Genomic DNA, 13,409 nt, shown 5'->3' on the forward strand with positions numbered 1-13,409 from the left:
AAAAGGATTGTGGTATACCTACACAGTGGAATAACTATTTGACAATAAAAACTATTAATACACATTATTGCATGGATCACAGAACCATTGTACTGAGCAAAGAAAAAAAAAAAGCAGGCAAAAAGGAATACAAACCAATTCCATTTATATGAAATTCTAGAAAATGCAAACTAATCTCTGTGAGAAAAAGCAGATCAATGGATGCCTAGGATGAGGTGGGGCAGAGAGAAGTAGAAGGGAGTGATTATAAAATATAAAGGAACAGGAGGGAACTTTCTGAGGTGATGACTACACTCATTTTCTTGATTTGGGTGATGGTGTCACAGATGCATACCTATGTCAAACCCTATCTGGTTGTACACTTTAAGTATCTGCAGTTTATTTTATGTCAAGTATAGCTCTCTAAAGCTGTTACAAAGGTATAAATTTACTTTTGTGTTTCTGTTATTTTTTTAATGTCTTTTTTTTTTTATCTGTGAGAATTACTATCAACATTTTAACAATGGTTTTCTCCAGATAGAGAAAGATTAGAAATTTTCTGAATTTTCTTCTGTGAGTTAATCCTCATTTTTCCAATACACTACAACAATTACAATATTCTTTTAAAACTAAATACCATTTTAAATTTATTTTTTTAGACTGTCCTTTTTATTTATTTTTTTTATTTAAGAAAAATTTCTTGGCACATCTACTCTTGGTGCTGCCCAAGACCAGCCCTGAAATGATGACTGATAAAGGAGAGGAGTCGGCTCTCAGGAGAAAGCCAAATGACATGCCGTGGAGAACCCAGGATTCTTCCTCCACCTAAGAGAAGGCCAAGCCTGGCGCTGCTGTTAGTGCAACAGGGACAGGGAGCATCCCACCCTGGGGGCTCAGCCTTGTGTTTGAAAGATGATGACTCCAAAGTCACAGCAATGTCTGTGTTGGGAGAAGTGCCGGAAAAACTGCCAATACCACTGGAAATCAATGCTGAAATAAAACATCAATTAAAGAGGGAAATTTGGCAGTTTGGATGAAAGTATTAGAGAATCCTCAAATTGCGTGAGGATCTCCAGAACTGCGGGAAAAATTTTTTGTGTGTGCCATGAAGGAAACAGCGACACTTAAAAGACAAGACTTAATAAGGCACCTGGAAGACGTACCAGAAAAACTAGAATCTCAACACTTTCTCACCAAAGATAATCACACCCCAAACTTATAATCCCGTTATCAAAAAGATCAATGAGAAAGCAGAACCAGTTTGCTGTCCTAGAATGCAATGGGATATTGTTGACGCCTCCTAAGAATATTGTCTTCTTAAGGCTAAGAAAAAGCATTGGAACTTTAATGTTATAAGTTTCTGTTAGTAAAATCTGGGCATCCGCCCTTAAAAAAAATTTTTATTTTAGTTGACACACAATGTTACATTAGTTTCACACTACAACATAGTGATTCAACTTCTCCACAATTATGCTTTGCTCACCACAAGTGTATGTATCTGCATGAACAAAAGACAGGAAAATAAAGCTAGTTTCTTTATTATAGCTTAAGAAAGCTATATTCTCCCTACTTTTCTACAGTATCTTTTTTTTGCAAGAAAGATGAATTTTATATTTAAAAATAAAACATCTTTTTAAAAGAAAGCACTGTCTTATTACAGACCCTTGAAAATTTGCCTACTATACTGGCAATTCTTTCCATACCTACGTTTGTTAAAATAATCAGAAAATCAATTTATAAGCACCGGCTTTGGCTGCGGACCTTCACTCTCAGATAAATTGTTGTGACTTTTGCTTTACCCTATTTCACTGCCCTGCCTCCCCAAGACCTTGGGCTTTGGATGGAAAGAGGTCAAAGAGGGAGGGGGGAGTACCGCTCCGTTCATCCTTTCTTTTGGTAGTCGCAGCGCCTTTTTTGACAGCATTTTGAACTTAGATGAAATAGTAAGTTACACAGGCCCAAGGGCAGAAAGGGGGCAATGTTTAGCTAAATGAAGCTGTCACTCTCATCTGTCTGTGCCCAGCCGAGACAGGGCGCGCGCCTGGCCGCCCTCCGCGTGGAACTCTGGCGATTCTGGAAGGGAAGGGGTGTGTGTGACGCAGTCGCCGCCGTCGCCTAAGGCCGCATTCCGATTGAGACCTGAAGCCCCTGGCGTCCGGCCGCACGCAGTGCCGCCCTGGCCTCAGTTTCCCCACTTCTAAAGAAGGGGAGCCATGCTGCCCCGTTTCTTGTTCCTCTCCAAGAATATCAGCCTTCCGCTGGTGTCCCTGCGCAGCGCGCGCCGGGGCTTCGCGCTCCTGCCGCTCTGGGTCTCCAGGCGCCCCTCGCGCCCCGGGCCCACTGCCCCCCTGCGCCTGCTGGCCGCAGCCGCCTCCTCCTGGGACCCAGCTGGGCCCGCCTCTGCCCACTCCCGGGTGCGCCAGAACTTCCACCCCGACTCCGAGGCTGCCATCAACCGCCAGATCAACCTGGAGCTCTATGCGTCCTACGTGTACTTGTCCATGGCCTATTACTTCTCCCGAGATGACGTGGCCCTGAACAACTTCGCCAGGTATTTCCTTCGCCAGTCCCGGGAGGAGACCCAGCACGCGGAAAAGCTGATGAGGCTGCAGAACCAGCGGGGAGGCCGGATCTGCCTGCAGGACATCAAGAAACCTGACCAGGACGACTGGGAAAGCGGGCTGAATGCCATGGAGTGTGCGCTGCTCTTGGAAAAGAACGTGAACCAGTCGTTGCTCGAATTGCACACTTTGGCCTCAGACAAAGGTGACCCCCATTTGTGCGACTTCCTGGAAACTCACTATCTGAATGAGCAGGTGAAGTCTATCAAAGAACTAAGTGACCACGTGCAAAATTTGGTTAAGATGGGGGCCCCGGATTCTGGCCTGGCAGAGTACCTCTTTGACAAGCACACCCTTGGAGATGAAAACAATCAGAACTAAGTAAGCCACAGGCTGCCTTCCTCACTACCCAAGCTGAGCCAAGACCCAGAGTCCACACACTCCTGCTTTCTATCCCTTAAAATGAACCTCTATCTTTATACCCTGTTATGCTGTCCCAATAAAGTGACTTGTAGAGAAAATGTACTTAGCCCCATATTAACAAGGGCTTTTTGTCCAACATCAAGATAATCTTTCCAGCCTGAAAGGTAGCCAAGGATACTACGGTATAAAAAAGACTGCGAAAAAGCTACTGAGATTAGATGCAAATTGTCTCCAGTTACCAAATATTCCAGACCACGAACCTTCATTAAAATTCTGTGATTTTCAACTGAACAAGTGCCCATTATTTTCAAGACCCTATGCTAAAGGCTGAAGTGGGAAGATGTGTAAGATAAATATGCAAATAACTCTAACAAGTTGAAAAATATATACAGTACTGTAAAAACCATACATGCAAAATTCTGTGACAACTTTTACCCTTTCCCAGTATGTTCCAAGAAAAAGTAATGTCTGGCGATGATTGTTTTTAAAGGATTTTGTGAGCAAATAAATTCAAGAAAAGCTCACAAAGTATCAATGCTGGCCCTGGAAAGTCACAATGTCTATGAGCATTTAAGGGCTCTGGGAAGTCTTGTAATTAAAAACAAAAAACAAACAAAAAATCTTGGATTATTTTTGTTTAGCTCAGTGCTTCCCAAATATATCCAATCTCAGCTAGTATGTGTGTGTGTGTGTGTGTGTTTAAAATGATAATATAGTCTGATTACAAACTATACACCTCACCACTGGGCTCTACAGCCTCCCTTTTGACATTCCAAAAAGAGTGAATACACTGCAGAAAACACTCTTCTGTGGCCTATAAAATGGAGGGGAAAAAACATTAAGTTGGAAAAATCAAGAAGAAATCCAGAATGAAGGAGGCATCAGCGGGGCAGATGTTTTCTTGGGGGATGGGGGAAGAGGCATGAGAAGATGAATGGGAGAATATTTGGTCAGCAGGCCTTGGGCTGGACTAAGAATACTGGGTGGTGTTTGGGGAAATGGGCTGAAGCTAAGTGTGGAGGGGAGAAGGAGGGGCTTAGGCTTAATTTATTGAGTAATGGCAGTGCTTTGAAGGGCTCTCAGCAGAAGAATGCTATGCTGAGACCTGAGCCATCAGAAGTTTAGTTGTACAGAATACAAACCAGAGAACAACTGAAATGTCTGTGTTGGTTTGGGTCCTCTGAGAAACATGCCAAGATGGGATTAAATGTATAAGAAATGTCTTAGGAGAAACAGAAACACTCTTGAGAGAAAATGGGCAAGGAGCTAGGAGAAGCAGGGAGAGCCTCCAGACTCCATGTAAGTTTGATCCTGAGGGAAGGAAGAGAGGAAAGTGGTGCCTGGCTCTGAGCAACCTTCTACAAGGCTGTCTGGGAGACCCAAAAGCCAGAGTCACTCATCAGAGGAATCCCAGGTCTCCCAGAAATGGGCCTGCCTAAGTTCATTTCCAGAGCTCAGTTATTGACTGGGAAGTGTAGGCGTGCAACAAGCTAAGAGATGAATTGATTTTCAAGCACAGCAGCAGGGGTCTCTGGCAAACTGTGCTCCCTGCAGTCCCATATCTGAGAGGCTCATGCACATGACTGCACAAACTCAACAAAATGGTTTAGATTAAAATACCATACATGGAATGCCCTACAGCTATTAAATATGATTTTGCCAAACACATAATAATGTGAGCAGAAATTCACAATGTGTTTTCGTAAAAACAAGCATAATACAGGGTTACATTATATAATTGTATATAGACAAGTACAGGGAAAATAATATATATGCACATAAAATGGAAGGATATATATATATATATACCAACAAATGAAGCTAGATAACCTCTTAGTGAGATTGTGTTGGATATTTATTTTCTTTAGTTACTTGTCTTTTTAAAATAAATTTCTTATCATGGACACCCATTACAGTATTATCATAATAAGAAAAGTAAAAAGGTGGAGAGAAAGCAGGAAGGGCCTGAACCATGGCAAAATCAATGGAAATAGAAACAAAGAGATGCTGATGAGAGTTTATAGGCAGAACCTTTTAAATTTTGCAAATGATTGAATGGAGAGAGTTATAGAAATGGGGTACAGGAAGAAAATTGATAGATCTCGACCTGTGTTACTGGAGAAGAGGATCTGAGAATAAAAAGGGATCTCGGACAGGAGCAACAATTGGGTGTGGGGAAGGCATAATGATGAGCTTTTGATTAAGCGCATTGGCCTCACTTTGCCTTCTATCCTTAAGTTGGTTTATTGTGCTGCGCATAATCCTATTACATCTCTTCAGAAAATTTCCTCTTCAGTTCTTCTGGATGAGTGTTTTCCAAATGCAGACTACAACCCATTAGAGTGTCATGAAATTATTTAGTGAGTCACTATCTGCCTTTTATTAATAAAATAGATTTGAACAGAAGTGAAAGTAAGGGAAGCAAGGGTACTGTCTCCTGAAATTCTTGTGTGTGTGTGTGTGTGTGTGTGTGTGTGTGTTCATGGATTTACCTCCTCAATAGCGGTACTTCTTATTCTATGTTGCTGTCAAAAACATGCAATAGCCATTGTCCCAGACAATTCTTTTACACATTCTCATCTCAGATCTGTCTCTTCCAGCTCCCACTGTCTGTTGATAATCCTCTAATTTTACTGAGAATTTAAAAGGAATCCCAGGAGAACCTCACACTTTCTTATCATCGAGTTGATCACATGCTTGCCTTTGTATTCATGGGCAAAGCATTCTGTTCTGCTACAGTGGTTGAAGCATTTATGCTACTTCCTAAAACCCACCAGTCCCAACCCTCACACTGACCGAAGGACATGAGGACATCACACCTATAATTATGCTTTCACTGGTATCATCAATTTTGCCCTTTCTAATGATTGGTTTCCATGAGAAGCAAAGATGATGTTATTTCTCCTTTATCTTTTTTTTAAAAGCCACCTTTGGACTAACATTCCCTCCAGCAAAAGCTACCACCCCCTACTTAGCTCTCTTTTACAACAAAACTTCTTGAAAAAGTTATTTCTGCTTCCTGTCCCTAATTATTCTGTTTTCTCTTGGTTCCCTGAAAGTAAGTCTGTGTTCACTGTTTGCCACCACACCAACCATTTTATTTTTCCATCAAGATCAACAGTGACTTCCTTGATGATAAATCTAGTGACTTCCTCTTCCTCAGCCAGCTAGCAGGACTTGTCATTCATTCCTAAAACACTCACTGTTGTTTGTCTCCCTTTCTAATTGCCCCTCATCTTCATGAACTTTACACATCAGAGGGTCCCAGAATTCTGTCCTCACATCTGGGTCTCTTCTCCCTTCTTCATCTATACTTGCCCTTTAAAGATCTCATCCAGTCCTGTGACTTCTATTTAAATATCTATCTGTTGAGTTCCAGTCCAACAAGGCAACACAGGAAGACCCTGAACTCACCTCCTCCATGGAACACACCAAATTATAGCTATTTATAGAATAACTCTTCTGAAGAACCAACTGAACTGCAAACTGAACAGCTACTGAACAACAAAGGTAGAGAAAGTGGCAAGAGAATAGCAAGAGAGACAGAGACACCGTAACAAGGGCAATCCCCATTCCAGATGCTGAGAATGGTAGTGGGGAGGGATAGGACTGAGGGACTAGGAACAGAGCCCTTTGTCCTTGGGCACAGAAAAAAAAGCCATAGTTTAATAGTAACTATCATGTAAAAAAGACAACACAAGAACTCTGCCAAATGGAGGAGTAGCTGTGGGAACACTCTCCAGGGTGGAGGGACTGGAGAAGCACACATTTCAGGTTCCCATTCCACCTTAAAATCCTAGACTGGAGCAGGGTCTGGATGCCAACACTAGTGGGTCTGGTCATCACAGGGAGCTTGCGACAGCAGCAAACTCAGGGTTTGCAAACAAACCCACACCAGCCTGGGTCACAAGCCAAGTTTTGGGTTTGGGGTATTTTTAGTTTTTAAAAATTTGTTATTATTTTTATTTTAAAGATGACTTTTTTTTAAATTTTCCCTCTTTTGTTTTTCTTTTTGGATTTTTCTTTTCTTTGTACTTTTTTCCTTCTTTTTTTCTTTTCCTTATCTTTTTTTAATCTCCTTTTTTATTTTAGTATTTTCTTTTATTATTATTATTATTATTATTATTATTATTATTATTATTATTATATTTCTTCTTTTTGTAAAAAGCCACAGTTTAAAAGAGTAACTAGCATACAGAGCCACAGCTCCAGCCAGCCAGCAAAAGTCACCAAGCACACATAGTCTGTATAGAGGACACCATACACAAGACTATTCCTTCAAATTTCAAAGAAGTAACTGTTACACCTAATCCACAGAAACAAACAAAAAGCCAAGCAAAATGGAAAGAAAGAGGAATATGATCCAAAAGAAAGAACAAGAAAACACCTCAGAAAAAAAACAAAATGAGACAGAGATAACCAAGTGCCTGATGAAGAATTTGAAGTAATGATCTTAAAGATACTCACTGCACTGGAGAAAAGAGTGGAAGAGCTCAGTTAGAACTACAATAAAGAGACAGAAAATACAAATAAGAACTAATGAGAATTCAAGAATACAATAAATGAAATAAAAAAACATACTAGAGGGAATCAATAGATTAGCGGATGCAGAAGGATATAATGATCTAGAAGACAGGGTAATAATAGCACACAGGCTGAACAGCAAAACAAGAAAAGAATTTTAAAAATGCATAGAGGTTAAGAGATCTCTTGGATAACACTGAGCAAACAAACATTTGCATTATAGGGGTCCCAGACGAGAAAGAGAAAAAGAAAGGTGTAGAAAACTTATTTGAAGAAATAATATCCAAAATCTTCCCTAACCTAGGGAAGGAAATAGACATTCAGGTTCAGGAAGCACAGAAGGTTCCAAACAAGATGAACTAAGGAGGTCCATATCACAACACATGATAATTAAAATATCAAAGATTAAAGATAAAGAGAGAATTTTAAAAGCAGCAAGAGAAGAAAAAGTTTATGTACAAGGGAAACCTTTGTAAGCCAGAAGGGAATGACATGATACATTCAAAGTGCTGAAGGGGACAACAAAACAAAACAAAACAAAACAAAAAAACCCTACAACCAAAAATACACTACCTGGCAAGGTTATAATTCAGAATTGTAAAAAAAAGAAAAAAAATTTCCCAGACAAACAAAAGTTAAAGGAGTTTATCACCACTAAACTAGCCTTACAGAAAATGTTAAAAGGGACTTCTTTAAGTGGAAAAGAAATGGCCCTAATTAGATATAAGAAAATTATGAGCACAAAAATGTAATATATGACAACATACACATAAAATGAGGATGATGGAATAAGAGGGGAAAAGAAAAAAAGGGAAAAAAGTTTTGTTTCCTTTTCCTTTTGGTGTTTTTTTAAGCATGTGTTTGAACTTAAATGACCATCAAATTAATATAGACTATTACTTTGGATGTTACATATAAAACTCATGGTAATCACAAACCCAAAACCTATGATAGACACACAAAAAATAGAGAAAGAAAGCCATCAGAAGCTCAGAATACAGAAACTCATCAACCACAAAGAAAGAGAGCAAGAGAAGAAATGAATGAAGAAGAGCTACAAGACCAACCAGAAAACAAATTTTAAACATGGCAATAAGTACAAATCTATCAATAGTTACTTGAAATGTGAATGGCCTAAATGCTCCAATCAAAAGACATAGGGTGGCAGAATGGATTAAGTGAAGCACACACACAAGACCCATCTAAATGCTGCCTACAAGAAACTTATCTTAAGCCTAAAGACACATACAGACTGAAAGTGAAAAATATTCACCATGCACATGAAAGTACAAAAACAGCCAGGGTAGCAATACTTGAATCAGACAAAATGGACTTTAAAACAAAGACTGTAACAAGAGACAGAGAAGGGCATTACATAATGATAAAGATATCAATCCCACAAGAGAATATAACAATTTTAAGTATCTATGCACCCAACACTGGAACATCTAAATACATAAAGTGACCATTAACAAAAAAGAGAGAAACTGATGGTAATATAATAGTAGTAAAGGACTTTAATGCCTCACTTACATCAAGGGATGGATCATCCAGATGGAAAAATCAGTAAGGAAACAATGTCATTGATTGACACATTGGACCAAATGTGCATAACAGATACATACAGAACATTCCATCCCCCAAATGATACAATATACATTCTTTTCAAGTGCACAGTGAACATTTTCCAGAATATCACATATTAGGCTACAAATAACCCTCAATAAATTTAAGAAGACTGAAATCATACTGTGCATCTTTTCCAACCTCAACACTATGAAATTAGAAATAAACCACAAGAAAACACTGGGAAAAACACAAATTTGTGGAGACTAAACAAAATCATACTAAACAACCAATGAGTCAATGACACAATCAAAGAAGAAATTTAAAAATATATGGAAACAAATAAAAAGGAAAGCACAACAATCCAAAATCTTTGGGACACAGTGAAAGAAGTTCTAAAAGGAAAGTACATAACAATACAGGCCTACATCAAGAAACAAGAAAAAGCTCAAATAAACAATCTATTCTTTAACCTAAGCGACTAGGAAAAAACAAAGCCCAAGGTGAGTGGAAGAAATGAAATAATAAAGATCAGGGCAAAAATAAATGTCTTGGAGATTAAAACAAGAGAAAAAAATCAATGAACCCAAGAGCAGATTTTTTGAAAAGATACACAAAATTGACAAACCTTTAGCCAGACTCATTAAGAAAATAAATAGAAAGGACCCAAGTAAATAAAATCAGAAATGAAAGAGGAGAATCAACAACTGACATCACAGAAATACAAAGGATTATAAGAGAATACTATGAAAGATAATATGCTAACATATTGAACAATCTAAAAGAAATGGATAAGTTCCTAGAAGTATACAATCTTCCAAAACTGAACAAGGAAGAATTAGAAAATCTGAACAGACTGATTACAGGTAACAAAATTGAATCTGTAATAAAAAAAAAAATACCAAAACATAAAAGTCCAGGATCAGATGGATTCAAGAGTGAATTCTACCAGACATTTATAGAAGAGTTAATACCTATCTCCTCAAACTATTCTAAACACTAGAAGAGGAAGGAAAGCTTTGAAATGCATTCTATGATATTCTACCAAACATTACCAATACCAACTGACAAAGACACCACAAAACACATACACAAACAAACAAACAAAGGCCAGTATACCTGATGAACATAGATGAAAAAATCCTCAACAAAATATTAGCAAATCACATACAACAATATATTAAAAATATCATTCACCCCATCAGGTGGGATTTATTCCCAGAATACAAGGATGGTTTGATATTTGCAAATCAATCAACATCATACACCACACCAACAAAACAAAGGATAAAAATCATATGATTATCTCAGTAGATGAAGAAAAAGCATTTAACAAAAATCAACATTGGGCGCCTGGGTGGCTCAGTCGTTAAGCGTCTGCCTTCGGCTCAGGTCATGATCCCGGAGTCCTGGGATCGAGTCCCACATCGGGCTCCCTGCTCAGCAGGAAGCCTGCTTCTCCCCCTCCCACGCCCCCTGCTTGTGTTCCTGCTCTCGCTATGTCTCTCTCTGTCAAATAAATAAATAAATAAATAATCTTAAAAAAAAATCAACATTATTCATGATACAAACCCTCAACAAAGTGTGGTTAGACGGAATATACCTCAACATAATAGAGATCACATATGAACCCACAGCTAACAGCACACTCAATGGTGAAAACCTGAGAGCTTTCCCTCTAAGATCAGGAACAAGACAAGGATGTCCATTCTACTATAAGTTCTAGCCACAGCAATCAGATAAGAAGAAATAAGAGGCATCCATATTAGTAAAGAAGTTAAACTGTCACTATTTGCAGATGACATGATACTATATAGAGAAAATCCTAAAGACTCCACCAAAAAACTACTAGAAATAATCAATGAATTCAGTAAAGTGGCAGGATACCAAATTAATATCCAGAAATCCTAATAATAAATAGCAAAAAGAGAAATTTAAAAAACAACACCATTTACAATTGCACCAAAAAGAATAAAATATCTAGGTATAAAGTGAACCAGAGAGTTGAAAGACCTGTACTCCAAAAACTATAAAACTCTGATGAAAGAAATTGAAGATAACACAAACAAATGGAAAGATATTCCATTCTCATGGATTGAGAAAATCAATATGGTTAAAATGTCCATACTGTCCAAAGCAATCTACAGATTTAATTCAGTCCCCATCAAAATACCAACAGCATTTTTCATAAAACCATCACAAATAATACTAAAATTTGTATGGAACCACAGAAGACCCTGAATAGCCAAAGCAATCCCGAGAAAGAAGAACAAAGCAGGAGGTATCCCTATCCCAGAGTTCAAGATATACAACAAAGCTGTCGTCATCCAAACAGCCTGATACTGGCCCTGGCACAGAAATAGACATAGATCAATGGAACAGAATAGAGACTCTAGAAATAAGCCCACATGTACGTGGTCAATTAATCTATGACAAAGGAGGCAAGAACACACAAGGGGGAAGACAGCCTCTAGAGTAAATGGTGCTGGGAAAACCAGACAACTACACCTAAAAGAATAAAACTGGAGCACTTTCTTACACCATATACAAAAATTAACTCAAAATAGAATAAAGACCTAAATGTGAAACCTGAAATCATAAAAATCCTAGAAAAGAGCACAGGCACTAATGTCTCTGACATTGGCCATAGCAACATTTTTCTGGATATTTTTCCTAAAGGAAAGGAAACAAAAGCAAAAATAAACTATTGGGACTACATCAAAATAAAAATTATTTGCATAGCAAAGGAAACCATCAAGAAAACAAAAAGACAAAGTGCTAAACAGAAGAAGATATCTGTAAATATCTAGTAAGGGGCTAATATCCAAGATACATATATTATCTAGATAGATAGATAGATAGATAGATAGATAGATAGATAGATAGATAGATAGATAGATGATAGATAGATAGATAGATAGATAGATAGATAGATAGATAGATAGATGGATCTATCTATCAGTATACAACTCAACACCCAAAAAATTTAACAATCAGATTTAAAAATGGGCAGACCCTTTATTTAACTTTCTTGTCCTGGCCCCAGAATTCAGGGCTGGCCACCATGGTTAGGGGACACCATAGGCATCAATGTACAGGACCCACATCCATAAAAGGCCTTAATTTTAGATCTTTGACTTATTTCCCAATAAAGGTACATACGTTGAAAAAAATAAAAAATAAAAAAATAACAATGGGCAGAGGACCTGAATAGACATTTTTCCAAAGAAGACATACAGATGGCTAAACAGACACATGAAAAGATGCTCAGCATCACTCATTATCAGGGAAATGCCCATCGAAACCACAATGATATATCACCTTACAACCGTATCAAAACGACAAGAAATAACAAGTGTTGGTGAGGATGTGAAGAAAAAAGAACCCTCATGCACTGTTGGTAGGAATGTAAATTGGTGCAGCCACTGTGGAAAACAGTATGGAGATTCCTGAAAAAATCAAAAATAGAGTTACCATATGATCCAATAATTCTACTATTGGGTATTTACCAAAGAAAATGAAAATACTACTTCAAAAAGATATATGTACTCCTATGTTTTTATTGCAGCATTACTTAAAATAGCCAAGATATGGAAGCAACTTAAATATCCATCAATAGACAAATTAATAAGGAAAATGTGGGTGTGTGTGTGTGTGTGTGTGTGTGTGTGTGAATATTATGCAGCCATAAAAAAGGATGAGATTGTGCCACTTGAGACAACCTGGATGGACCTAGAGTATATTATGCTAAGTGAAATAAATAAGTCAGACTGAGAAACAAATACCATATGATTCTACTCATAAGTGGAATCTAAAAGCAAAACAAAACAAATGAAAAGCAGAAAGGCAGAATCAGACCTATAAATACAGAGAACAAACTGATGGTTGCCAGGGGGAGGGTGGGGGGTATGGGCAAATGGGTGAAGGGGAGTGGGAGATACAGGCTTCCAGTTATGGACTGAATAAGTCATGAGAATAAAAGGCACAGCATAAGAAATATAGTCATTGATATTATAATAGTGATGTATTGGGAGAGATGGTAGCTACACTTACTATGAGCACAGCATAATGTACAAACTTGTCAAATAACTAAGTTGTACACCTGAAACTAATGTAACATTGTGTATCAACTATACTCAAAATACATATATTTTTTATGTATATGTATAAATATTTAAGTGATATTTCCCTTCAGACGTTTAACAGACATCTCATATTTAACATGTTCAAAACCATATTCCTGATTTCACTGTCCTCCACTACCTGTTGAACCCAAAGTCTTTTGCTTCATGATAAATGGAAAGTCCATTCTATCGGTTTCTAAAGCCCAGTCATTTCTGACTACTCTCTTACTCT

At 38.0% G+C, this 13,409-nt stretch overlaps 1 protein-coding gene across 1 annotated transcript; it reads left to right on the plus strand.

Annotated features, from left to right (window-relative positions):
• Positions 1-2,192: 2,192 nt before the first annotated feature.
• On the plus strand, positions 2,193-3,062 carry FTMT (ferritin mitochondrial). The gene has a single exon (XM_045889019.2). The coding sequence runs from the start codon at positions 2,193-2,195 to the stop codon at positions 2,919-2,921; it is 729 nt and encodes a 242-aa protein (XP_045744975.1). The 3' UTR covers positions 2,922-3,062.
• Positions 3,063-13,409: the final 10,347 nt, after the last annotated feature.

The sequence above is a fragment of the Mirounga angustirostris genome, unplaced genomic scaffold, assembly GCF_029215605.1.
Source record: "Mirounga angustirostris isolate CCGP_5_RB_7025 unplaced genomic scaffold, mMirAng1.0.hap1 SCAF_7, whole genome shotgun sequence".
In the NCBI taxonomy this organism is placed as follows: Eukaryota; Metazoa; Chordata; class Mammalia; order Carnivora; family Phocidae; genus Mirounga; species Mirounga angustirostris.

What these genes read in the sequence shown, in the direction of transcription:
- FTMT (XM_045889019.2), top strand. Translation starts at nt 2,193, where the DNA reads ATGCTGCCCCGTTTCTTGTTCCTCTCCAAGAATATCAGCCTTCCGCTG.